This window comes from Lithobates pipiens, unplaced genomic scaffold (genome assembly GCF_037356315.1).
Source record: "Lithobates pipiens isolate NorthernLeopardFrog02 unplaced genomic scaffold, aLitPip1_a1.2 Scaffold_22, whole genome shotgun sequence".
NCBI classification, from domain to species: domain Eukaryota; kingdom Metazoa; phylum Chordata; class Amphibia; order Anura; family Ranidae; genus Lithobates; species Lithobates pipiens.
In genome coordinates this window covers 324,551,887-324,565,160 of record NW_027507784.1, presented here as the reverse complement: position 1 = coordinate 324,565,160, position 13,274 = coordinate 324,551,887, and the positions used below count along the sequence as shown (strand labels likewise).

Sequence of the window (13,274 nt, the reverse complement as noted above, 5' to 3'; positions counted from 1 at the left end):
ACTTAGACTGCACCATATGCACCGTTCGGCATCTTTGATACATATCAGTTTTACTGAGTATTTGTGGAGTTTTTACTATATATTGGGAACTTCGGATCACTTGTAATGTATTGAATTCATATCTTTGTGATTTGTGTAGCAATGCCCCGTACACACGATCGGAAATTCCGCCAGCAAAAGTCTGATGTGAGGTTTTGATCGGAAATTGCGACCGTATGTATGCTCCATCAGACTTTTGCTGACGGAATTCCCGCCAGCAAAAGATTGAGAACACGCTTTCTATTTTTTCCCGAAGGAAAAAGTTCCGATCTGAAATTCCGATCGTCAGACACATTGTTGTGCTTGCGAGCTCTGCTTTAGTGGATATATAAATTGGGATATATATGTGCAGTGATATTCATACATACAAGTCTATATTGATTTCCATTATTGTACCCACATGTTTGTTGGCCACACAAGACAGCTGAACCCGGCTCCTGTTCTCTTCCACGTTCTCATCCTCATGTTTCCTTTTTGTTTCTTCAAGTTCCCTATAAATAAAATTACATAAATTTACAGAAACTCTACAGGCTAAACTCCAATTTCACACAACAGTTTAAATGACAACTTTAAATCATAGCCCCACCCCCTAAGTGCAGCCCAACTGATCACATCCTTCCCTCTAATCATGTTCCAGCGACCTACGAGTGGTAATAAACCCAAAATCCATGGGATAAAGGTCTGGAGACTGGTTAGGCCACTCCGTGACCATAATGTGCTTCTTTTTGAGCCAAGTGCCTTGGCGTTTTTTTTTGGTCCTTGTCATGCTGGAAGACCCATCCACGACCCATCTTCAGTTTTCATGCAAGATTTTACAATACATGCCCCCGTCCGTTGGTCCCTCAATGCAGCAAAGTCAGCCTGTACCTTTAGCAGAGAAACAGCCACAAAGCATCATGTTTCCACCTCCATGCTTGACTGTAGGGATGGTGTTCTTAGGGTCATAGTCAGCACTTTTCTTCCTCCAAACACGAGTCGAGTTGATGCCAAAGACCTCAATTTTGGTCTCATCTGAGCACAGCACTTTTTCCCAATCCTTCTCTGAATCATTTAACTGTTTATTGGCATGACCGTACATGTGCCTTCTCGAGGAGGGAGACTCGTATTTGGAGGAAGAAAAAGGCTGACTATGACCCTAAGGACACCATCCCTACAGTCCAGCACAGAGGTGGAAACATTATGCTTTGAGGCTGTTTCTCTGCTAAAAAAGGTACAGACCGACTGACGCATTGAGGGGCCAATGGATGGGGCCCTGTATTGTAAAATCTTGGATGAGAACCTTCTTCCCTCAGCCAGAACACTAAAGATGGGTCATGGAGGGGTCTTCCAGCATGACAATGACCCAAAACATACCACCAAGGCAACAAAGGAGCGGCTCAAGAAGCACATTAAGGTGCTGGAGTGGCCTAGTCCATCTCCAGACCTTAACACAACAGACAATTTATGGAGGGATCTGAAACCTCGAGTTACCATGTGACAGCTCAGAAACCTTAAGAATTTAGAGAAGATCTGTAAAGAAGAGTGGCCCAAAATTCCTCCTGAGATGTGTGCAAACCTGGTCACCAACTACAACAAACACCTGACCTCTGTGCTTTCCAACAAGGGTTTCTCCACCAAGTACTAAGCATTTGTTTTATGTGTTTTTGTTTTTTCTGGATTTTTAGTTGATATTCTGTCTCTATTTAAAATACACCTATGATTAAAAAAAAAAAAAAAAAAAAAGGATCTCAAGACTTTATTCCTGGAAGAAGCCAGACGCTCACCTTTCCTTCTCAGCCAGGATGAGTTTGGTGAGATAGGCATGCAGCTCGTTCTCCTGGTTGATCCTTCGCTCCTCTATGTTGTTCCAGCGCTTCTTCTTGGCAATCCTTAGAGCACTCGGGATGTCATCCCCAAAGTTTAGCCTTTGCTCCTTGGCAAGGTTATAAGCTGAAAGATAAAAGGAGATTTTTCACTGTATATTTATTGCCCAACTGTAAAGACAACCAGGACAACTAAGGGCATCTGTAGCAATCTCATGCTGGTTCCTGAACTGTGCTGTAAGACCCCCAGAGAGTCTTATGAGTTTGCCCTTCAATGTGCTCCTTGCTGTGAAGGCCAGTTATAGGTGGCTGGCTCGGGGGGGGGGGGGGGGGAATTTAGCACCATTAGCGGTAACCCCAATCAGACTTGGGATCGCATCACTGGATCCAGGATGAGTTTACTTACCTTGTCCTCTGGATCCAGCGATGTCCCCCCGCTGTGCGAGCGGCTCGTCCTCCGCTCAATTCATCATATTGCCGGGCTCCGTTCCCTGCGAGCTTTGCAATGCACGGAGACGGAGAACGGCGCCAAATTCAAAAAGTAAAAAACATACACATTACATACAGTATAATGTAATCTTACAGATTACATTGCTGTATGTAATTATTTCACATCCCCTTTGTCCCTAGTGGTCTGTCCAGTGTCCCGGATGCAGTTTTATAATATAAATACTGTTCTTTATGCCTGGAAACAGGAGATTGTCCATAGCAACCAAAACTGTCCCTTTACATCAAAAATAGTTTTAGATTAGCTAGAAAACAGTGATAATAAATTAGAATCCCTCGCACAATTGAGGGATAGCGATTTGTGGGGAGATCCGTCATCCAATACTGAAAAGTAATGACAGTGACAATTCTGCAACTGAACAAATTTCAGTGTTTTTGATTTGATTACATTATTGAATAATTTTTATTATTAGGCATAATTATTTATTAGTTATGTATTATATTATAATTATTACATTTTTCAAAATTTATCATACCCGGGATGTCTGCTAGACTCTGGTTTGGACAGATTTAAGTGAGTTATTGCCAAGAATTACAGGACTACAATATAAAAATGCCAAATTTCCATTCAAAATAATTGTACCGCTTTCAGCACCTAAAATCTGAAATAATCATACCACCAGGGAGGTTAAGGGGGATTAGGTTGCCTCCAGGCCCACCTGCCCCTCATCTATCCATTGAATGCATGTGCTCCCACTGGGTAGATGCTCAAATTCAGTAGCATTTAGAACTGAAAGCATACACAGGGTGCCAGGAAGAGGCCTTGCAGCTTACGCATGCGTTTCCAAATGTGTGCTAACTAAACCCCTGTTTTTAACGCAGACTGTTGGCAGGTTAATTTGGTTGGTCAGCAGACTGGTTGGCGAGTTAAGCTTTGAAATATACTGTTTTTGTCTTTTATGAGTTTGCCCTTCCATGTGCTCCTTGCTGTGAAGGTCAGTTATAGGTGGGGGCAGGGGCCATTTGTTTGCCCCAGAGAGGCTGCCCTATCTTCTGTCTCTGGGTAAGGCTGCAGGAACACCCCATCAGAAGCTGGCTAATCTCTATTCTAATTGCAAGGCCCTCACACAGGCAGCCTGCTCTTCTGTCTCACCTTCAGGCTGTAATGCACCCTACTGAGGCCACCTTAAAAGGCTAACGTCATGTGCGTGGGGGGGGGAACCAAACCAAATACACAGTTCCACTCATATAAAATTCAGCAGCTACAAAAAGCAAAAAGTGTAGCTGCTGATTTTTATTAATAGGACACTCACCTGTCCCAGGGTCCAGCGATGCGGGCAAACGAAGCCCCGCTCCTCTCCCCCTCCTCTCTGCAGCCCAGGCATTGTCACTGTGGGCTCCCGGCTGTAGCTTCACTGCCAGGCGCAAGCTCCGCACTGTGAATGGCCGGGCTATCATTTGGGACCTGTGGCGTGTCACAGAAGATTGCCGAGAGGGAGGGGGGGGGGGGGGGGGGGAAGAGGTTATCTTGCTCTTCAAAAAAAAGAGGGTATCAGCCCCCCCCCCCCCCCCAAATGTGGCTGGCATGTCAGGGGGCCACCTGCACTTAAAGCAGATGTCCCATTTTTGGGTGTAAGTCCGCTTTAATAAAAATGACCTATTTTCAATCTGCAGCCGCTAACATTTTATTCGTAAAATGCAATATGGCCACCTGGAGGAGTTCTGTCCATAGATGGTATACAGAAAGACCCCCAGAAATATAATTTCCTGCACAAAGGCTGCCTCCTGTTATGTCTCTCTGGCACCCTTCTCTCCATTCCCCCTGAAAAGCTGCCTTTTTCGGATCTCCAGTTTAGAGACAGATGAACAGAACATGGAAATAATGAGTGTTGCCTCCCTTTATGTGTCACTGCTGATAGAAAAACCCAGCATCTCTTGCCACCCTTGAAAACATGAATGGGCTGTAGTTCGCCACTAAAAGGTGCTGTACATATAACGAACGCATGACCAGCTACACCTGGAAAAAACACTTTTAAAATGGGGTATTGGGGCGTGCTGGGAATTCAGAAAAGAAACAACTCTCCCCAAACACAAGCCATGACTCACAATTGTTGAGATTGATAGGTAAGCCAATAAAATTAAATTTGTCTATTGAAGACATAGGAAGAGCTCATGTTTACTACATTATACTGTATCTGTGCATACTTGTATGTAAATTGCACCTCTGAATTGCACAGCTATTTACACAGATGAAATAAATACATGGGAGCGGCTTTACCCTGACAAAGGACTTTTTTTGCCCAGTCCTTAGATTTACACATCACAGCTCTGTCTAGTAAGGGACAGGAACTAAACTTTCTCTGCTGCAGCTTCACTTTCAGGTCGCCTTCCCTACCACCAGCCTGTAACTGGACAGTGAAAGGAGAAGCAGTACGATGAGAAGATTTAGACACAACCCCCATCATATATAAATAAGTGGGAAGAAGAAGAAAAAAAATATAAAAAGAATATTTCAACAACTCACTGGATTATATGCAAAAATATATATGGCACTTTATTACGTTATGTAATAAAAAAGTTAAAATAGCACCACTGTACAGAAACACGTTAAAAACATGCACCCAGCCCACTCAAATACTGGTCACCCAAGCCCGTAATATCTAAATCATCTTGTAGTAATATTCTATTAGTAAGATTATAGTAATAATGATTTGGGTGATCCTATGATGATCCTCCAGATAGAGAGGAAATATATAAGCACTCATTCACTGAGCCAGTGAATAAACAGATGAGTTCAAGGTGTGTGTATATCTCTCTCTATCGAGAGAGAGCCAGCGAGCGAGAGATATCTCTTGCTATCTCCACTGAGGTAGAAGTAATCTAATGGTAATATTAGAAAGGGAAGCTCCAGGGTCCCAAGGAAAAAATAAAAAAAGTAAGCAGCTACAAATATTGTAGCTGCTGACTTTTAATATTAGTGCACTTACCTGTCCAGGCATCCAGCAGTGTCCTCACCCAAGCCAATGCTTCAGTCGCCTATCAGGTGCTGGCGCCGCCATCTTGACCAAGTTAAGCTTCACACCCGCTTTCCAACTGCATATGCGAAAAGCACCGCAGTCTTCTGGGACCTGCGACACAACCCAGAAGTACGTGGGGGAAGGAGTGGGGCTGAACTTCAGCAAACAGAGCAGGAAGTGAGAGCAGGTACCTGTCAAAAACCAGGTACCCACTCCCCACCCTCCCCCTCCAAAAGGTGCCAAATGTGGTTGTGTCAGGGGTGGGGGGGGAGTAGACAAGCAGAGCTTCCTCTACCGGGTGCTCCCCTTTAACTGCAGAGCCCCATATGATACACTGGCAATGCTCCTAAAGCTCTCACAGGTCACTGTGGTCCAGAGGAGTACAATATACAGAGCATATACACTTAAGATTAAGGGATCCAATCTCATTATACAGCATGGACCGGCTGCTTCAGAGGCACCTCTTGCCTCCTTTCCATTGAGCGGAACGGTTCAGGTCGGTACAGTTTGGAAGGGTTAGAAAGGTCCGGCTTATTCAAGTAAGACCGCCCGGTGTGATACGGGGTTTGTAAAAAATGCCTTTGACGTGAGTATTGATGTTTTTCTGTATGCCAATCAGTGGAATGTATCGCGTGATGCCAGTAGCTCTGCCCCAACCATACTGTACCAATCATTTTTCAATGGCCCCACATCTGAAGCAGGACCATGAATGGTGCGGTATGGTTCGGTCGTATGGGCTGCTTTCATAATGGAAACACTCAAAATAGCGTACCGATCCAACCCGAACCAATCCACTCAGTGGAAACGAGGTATCTGTCATTCTGCTCTCTCCACCCATCAGCATGCTCCTTGCACTGCAGCACACTTTTGTACTGCTGATAAGTCAAATCCAGGTACTTGCACTGCTTGCTTTTAAAAATGACATTGAATGATGTATTAATGATAACAAAGCTGCATTATTCTGTGTCTGTTAGATCTGCCTTGAAGTTTTTTTTTTTTTTTTTACATTAACCATTTCAGACCCAGGCCAATTCTGACATTTCTCTCCTACATGTAAAATTCCTAATTTTTTTGCTAGAAAATTACATAGAACCCCCAAACATTATATATGTTTTTTTAGCAAAGACCCTAGAGAATACAATGGCGTCATTGCAACTTTTTATCTCGCACAGTATTTGCGCAGCAATTTTTCAAACGCGTTTTTTTTCAGAAAAAAAAACAAAAAAAACAAAACTGTAAAGTTAGCCCAATTTTTTTGCATAATGTGAAAGAGGAGGATATGCCAAGTAAATAGATACCCAACATGTCACGCTTCAAAATTGCACGCGCTCGTGGAATGGCGCCAAACTTTGGTATTTAAAAATCCCCATAGGCGACGCTTTAAATTTTTTTACTGGTTACATTTTTTGGGTTACAGAGGAGTTCTAGGGCTAGAATTATTGCTCTCGCTCTAACGTTCGCGGCGAGACCTCACATGTGTGGTTTGAACACCGTTTTCATATGCGGGCGGGACTTACGTATGCGTTCGCTTCTGTGTGCGAGCTCACGGGGACAGGGGCGCTTAAATTATTATTATTTTTTTTTTATTGTTAATTTTATTTTTTTTGTTTTACACTTAAAAAAATAAAATAAAAAGGGGAACGCCACTTCACATCTGGTGGTCGTGCCCCTCACTACAGAATTACTGGAGAGAAGTATGCAGACTCACCACCCAAATTACCACATACAACATTGATCCGACCCCATCCCAATGCCTCCTCCACCTCTCGCCCTTACCGAGACGAACTTATCATGGCTCTCTAGCTATGCACATGCTCAACGCGGCTAAACAGTGTATCCCTGTTCACTGGGGCTCACCCTGAGCCCCCTCCATTAAAGAGTGGTTCTCCAGAATCAACAAAACAGCTGAAATGGAGGAGCTGATTCATATATCCAGGGATACCCCCTCTAAATTCAGCACAAAATGGGCCTGTTGGAAACACTTCCAGACCACTGCCGATTACTTGGACGCATATAGATAGGGACATTTTGAATTGAAGATTTGCTGCTATGATCTACATACCCTGGTACACATTGGCATTGGAGATCACCAGACTCGAAAGGCGAACGAGAAGATCAGCTATATATCAGTTTGCATGCTCCGGGGGGGGGGGGGGGGGTCCTGGGGAAGGGGACCCCAGACAGCTTCAATCTCTCCTGTACCTTTGCTTCCCCCATCTGCCTTCCTTCCCTACTGCCCCCCCTCCCTTCTTTCTTCCTCCTTTTCCCTTCTCTTCGCCATCCACCCCCTTCTGCCCCTTCCCTTTGGCCGATTCCTCACCCCTGACATCCCAGCCTAGACACACACACACATACCACTACATCCCAACAACCCATCTCTACCACCATTATCCAAAGCACTCTTTCAGGTAACTACATGACGCGACCTGGAAAATCTGTTACCTAATTTGTCCTACCATTTACCCCTAGACCTCTCTGGAGCGGATCCATCCCCTCGTACTTTTGGCTCCGACCCTATCCCCCAGATGGACCCCTTATCTGACTGAGACGGATATCTCTATAGCTCCATGTTGCGGACCATACCAAGCCCTTCTTAATCTCTACTTCCCTTCTCTCCCACTCTTGGTAGTTGACCTGAACCTAGCAGACTGTATCTGTATATCTCATACCTTTATGGCCTTGTCAGTTTAAGAATGTTTATATGCACAGCCTCACCAAACTCATTGCATGTTTAATTTGAAATTTTGTTGGCATCTTACTCCTCCAGTTGTTGGAGATCTCTCTGTACATCTGTACTTTTGTGCCTATTATTTCTTTTCAATAAAAATTGTCTTAAAAAAATAAAAAATAATTGATGACTTATTCCTATTACAAGAAATGTAAACATCCCTTGTAATAGGAATATGGCACGATCGGACCTATTTACAGTGAAATATGGGGTCAATAAGACCCCATATCTCACCTCTAGGCTGGGAAGAATATATATTAAAAAAAAAAAAAAAAAAAAAAAAAACACCTCCATCAGCGCTTGCACTGCAGATACAAAGAGTTAAGTGTCAGGCAGTCCACCGGGATCCGGCCGTCAGGCAGGTATAAATGATTCAGGAAGGACATGGAATAAGTGGTTCTAGTGATGCCGTCAGCTTGTTGTTGGTAACAGAACACAAACCGCCTGCCAGACAGACGCTGCTCTGCTGTTACACAGAATTCCTGGAACATTCCTCCATCCCCAGGACTTATCACAGATTACTAAATCCACTGAGAACTGCTGAGCATACACAGCCCAAAAGACTTGAGCCTCGTACACACGGTACGATCGTTGGTAGGGTATAGAAAAGAATTCAATCCGGATGGGCGCACTCCAACAACGATTTCTTTATTGGTTAAAAACCATACAGCAAAAGATGAAATCAACAGCTGACATGTTTCACACCGTAACTACTGGTGCTTACCGAGTACACGCCCTTTTGACAAAAATCAGAGGCCAACAATGGTACCGTGTGTACGACACGGGGGGTGAGATTTACTAAAACTGGAGCGCACAGAATCATGATCCAGCTGTGCAGAGTAACTTCTAGTAATCGGCTTCTAGGTTTGAGCCCCTGTTCATGTCGGGCCGATTTGACATGCCAAAAATCTGAGCCCATTGCTGGCAATGGTACCGTCCGAATTGGTGCGACGCCGACTTTGCATCGCTGCACCGATTCCCAAAAGTAATTCCTACCCTACTTTTGGTGACTTTGGGGGCTATTTCAATAGACACCCACACAGATGTCCTTCAAATCACCCCCGAACTCGCACTGAGATTTCAAACCCGCCCTCAGTGTGAACCTGGGATAATTTTCAAAGCTTAATTGAACGAGCTGAAGTTAAAATCTGATTGTTACTATGAACAGCTGTACCAGATTCTGTGTGCATAAGTTTTAGTAAATCTCCCCCATTGTGTTGTGTGGCCTTACCAGGCTGAATGACGACAAACAGGAGCAAAATTGATCTGATGATTCTTTGGAAGACCTACCTATAGCCTGGTACACACACTGCTAGTTTTTTTTTTTTTTTTTCATTAAACGCAGAGGGCTGAACAAAAAAAAAAAAAAAAAAACACACAACAGCTCAGGTTGGAGCAGCTGTACCAACGATCTGATGTTAGTACAGCAATCTCCCCTGCTGTGCTATTCTGTTCTGACAGGGGACACCCCCCACGCCAGAAAACTCCAGGAGCTGATCGGCAGACCTTTTTTGGTCATGTCCCTTCCAATTGGCCGGCTTCTGTCGGACCGGCTGCAGTACACATGCCCTGAATGTCGGCTGGTTTCTATTGAGCCGGATGATGCCACCTGACATTTGGCCCGTGTATGCGTGTGGGTTTGGGACCAACTTCTTAAATTAGATCCTTCTATAAAGCAGCAATGATCTAATCAAGCAACAAAGACAATTCTGTCTGACCCGTTCCTGCATTTCCCTACGGTAAAACAAAATGTCAACATCCCCTAAAACATGTCAGATAAGTAAACAGGAATATATATAAAAAAATAATAATAAAAAAAAAAAAAAAAAGACCCCGTCACTGGGATTCTAAATAAAGCCTTGGCAGCACTAGCGCATAAGAAATTCTAAACAGCTTTACCAACTATTTATTTTAAATAACAGTGTATTGATCAATTGCATTCATTGATCTATTTTGCTTTCTTCCCCTGATCCAACCCCACAGATGCATACTGACCTTGATCCAAAGGCGACGGTTCCATGGGTTGTCTTTATCCAGCACCAAAAGTGTTCATTGTTCTTGCCATCCCAGCAAATTAGTACCCCAGACTCCTATAGGGCTGTGTGGCTGATATTGGCAGCATGGCCAGGACAGTGAAGACTTGCAGCACTGCAGCGTCATTGGCTCCAGCTGCCGTTAATCAAAGTCAGTTAGCTAGCTAATCAGGAGAAAGAGGGGGCTGGGCCAAACAGAGGCTCCCTGTCTGAATAGACAGGGAGCTGTGACTTGGCTCGGGTGAGCCCATAGCAAGTGGCTTGCTGTGGGGGCACGCGATAGGAGGGAGGAGCCAGGAGAGCCGAAAAGGAACCCGAGAAGAGGAGGATCTGGGTTGCGTTGTGCAAAACCAACAGCACAGAGCAGGCAAGTGAGACAAGTTTGTTACTTGTAAAAAAATAAAAATAAAAAAAAAAGACTTTAGAATCAATCACTTTAAAGTGGAGGGCCACCCTAAAATAAAAAATTGCATTAATACTCTTACAGTAAAAAAAAATTTTTTAACTTACCTGAAACCGGTGTTGCTAGGCAGTTTTCCTAATCTGCCTCTTCCTATTCCGCGACGCTTCCTCCTCTTCGGCGAGCGGCCCTGTCGCCTTCTGGGATATGTCCGTGTCCCAGAAAACAACAGGGCCATTCACAAAGCGCTGCTTTGTAGCCGTGAGGCTACACTGCCTGTTTTCCTTCGTTAAAATGGAGGTGCCGGCAGCCGATCCGATGGCCAGATTGGCCTCGGGTGGCCGATACCACAGACTCGGTGGACAGGTAAGTGTCCTTATTAAAAGTCAGCAGCTACAGTGTTTGTAGCTGCTAATTAAAAAAAAAAAAAAAAAAAAAATTGCAGCTGGACCACCACTTTAGTATGCACTACTGTTTGGTGACATGTACTTATCTAAGAATCTGGGGCATTTAAAAGTGCAGCTTTGGAGAATTAAACTCCATAATGCCCCCACCCTTGTGCTTCTCTGCAAAACTTTAGTATAAATAGAAGATCCCAGACCAGGCTTAGCCCTCCTGAATCCCCACTCGGCTGTGCTGGTTAAAATTAAAAGCTGGCATTCCTGCTGTACTGGGCAGCATTGCTATTTATAAGATGATAGCTTTGCAGATGTGGAAGGGGAGACATATGGGGCTGTTTGCTCTGAAAGCGCACTTAACCTTCAAAATTTGGAGAAATGCAATAAACTGGAAATTAAGCATAAATGTAAACAAAACATATCAGCATTTTTTATTTTCCTTTTAACATACTTAAAAAAAAATCTGATGTGTACTTGGCATCCAAGAACTAGTCTTGCAACATCGCCTCTCCGGCTGTTTAGTCATACTTGCATGTCAGGTCTTGTAACAGCTTGTAAAGGAGAGGCCTGGTATAGACTTACCTCTCTGCAGATTGGCGATGGCCTCATCATAGTTCTCCATTTCCATCTGGCACTGCCCCAGGAAGAAGTGAGCCTTCACAGATTGGCAGTCCAGCTCCAGAGCATGCTTGCAGTCTGCCAGGGCCTTGTCCAGCTGCTGCATCTTCAGAAAGCACAATGCGCGGTTGGTGTAGTACACAGCGATAGAGGGGTTGCGGGTCTGTATAGGAAAAAGGAAAAACTCAATAAACACCAACAGGTAGCAGCAAATAAACTGAACAAAACAGCACTGCTACTTCAGACTAGAAGGTCTTCATCAGCAGCATTAATGAGAAGCACTGTTTCTATGGAGCGGTGCTGTGTTCCTATACTGCAATGATACAAATGGAAGCAGCAATATTTAATATAGTATTATATTTGTAATATAAAAACCTCTATAGAACTGGGCTGTACCTACACAATAAACTAAGGCCTGTGGATGCACAGTTGGCCAACGGGCCACAAAAATGGTTTGCGGAGCTCTGGCTAATATTTATGCGATTATTATTTTTTTCTTTAAATTTGATGAACATGTGCCAAGTCCCTCTCTTCTCTGGTCACCCCCCCGCAAGTGCGCCCATAGCAGCTGCTTTCTCTGGGGGCACTCATGCATGCTTGCTCCTGAGCCAGCTCTGAGTGTCAACTGACACAGAGCATCGCTCACCCCACCCACTGCTCCCTCCTCACTGGCTGATTGACAGAAGCCAATGGCTCCCACTGCTGCCTCTCTGTCCAATGAGGAGGGACAGCTAGAGAGCTGTGGGGCAGCATGGAGCGAATGAATATGCTGCATTTTGCACTGAACTGTACCTGAATGTGGGAAAAACATGTCAAAAAAACGCACAAAAAAAAAGACATCAGAATGTCCTTATTTAGGGTAAAGAAAACAAGAGAGGGGGGGGGGGGGAATGCACCGGAATGAATTAAAAAAATAAAGTGTCAAAAACACGTATGCAGAAATGCATTAGGCATGCCTGGGCACACCCTAATCACTACATGCAGTGCCAACTCCCCCCGATTGCCCAGGCTTTCCCGGTGTGGGCCCACCCTCTGCCCTGCAGTGCTGCTGGCTTTGCTCCTCTCCTCTACCCCCCGCTGCATGGGGTGTTCTAGGATAGAGAGTGGGGGAAGGGGCTAGCAAAAATTTAATTTACCAGCCCATTTCTTTTCTAAATGAACATGCTCACTCTATCACTGTGTTCATTCATAACTAAAGCATAGTAAACTATGTTTAGTATGCTTCGGTTTGTGAATGAACAGGAAGCCGCTCAGAACAGTGCACTTCCCATTCATTCACTGTCCAGTGCAGCTGAGGCTGGCAAAAAAGGCATGTGTGCTTTAGCTTTGGGGTGCACACCCTAATGCAATAGGCTGTGCACACTTATGGCATCAGGACTGCGTTTCTATGGTGTGAACCGACCTTAACCACTTTCAGACCGGACCAATTTGCTGGTCAAAGACCAGACCACTTTTTGAGATTCGGCACTGCGTCGCTTTAACTGACAATTGCGCGGTCGTGCGACGTGGCTCCCAAACAAAATTGACGTCCTTTTTTTCCCACAAATAGAACTTTCTTTTGGTGGTATTTGATCACCCCTGCGGTTTTTATTTTTTGCGCTATAAACAAAAATAGAGCGACAATTTTGAAAAAAAACGCATTATTTTTTACTTTTTGTTATAATAAATATCCCCCAAAAATATATTAAAAAAAAAATAATTTTCCCTCAGTTTAGGCCGATACGTATTCTTCTACATATTTTTGGTAAAAAAAAAATAAATAAAAAAACGCAATAAGTGATTATTGATTGGT

At 44.1% G+C, this 13,274-nt stretch overlaps 1 protein-coding gene across 2 annotated transcripts in view; it reads right to left on the bottom strand.

Annotated features, from left to right (window-relative positions):
- STUB1 (STIP1 homology and U-box containing protein 1) overlaps positions 1-13,274 on the bottom strand; it is a 38,037-nt gene that overhangs the window by 12,141 nt on the left and 12,622 nt on the right. For both annotated transcript variants that reach the window (XM_077449546.1, XM_077449547.1), the window contains 3 exons: positions 11,447-11,645; positions 1,803-1,968; positions 440-530 (listed from right to left, as the gene is read on the bottom strand). In XM_077449546.1, coding sequence (XP_077305672.1) covers positions 440-530; positions 1,803-1,968; positions 11,447-11,645 — 456 coding nt within the window. The remainder of the gene's footprint in view (positions 1-439; positions 531-1,802; positions 1,969-11,446; positions 11,646-13,274) is intronic.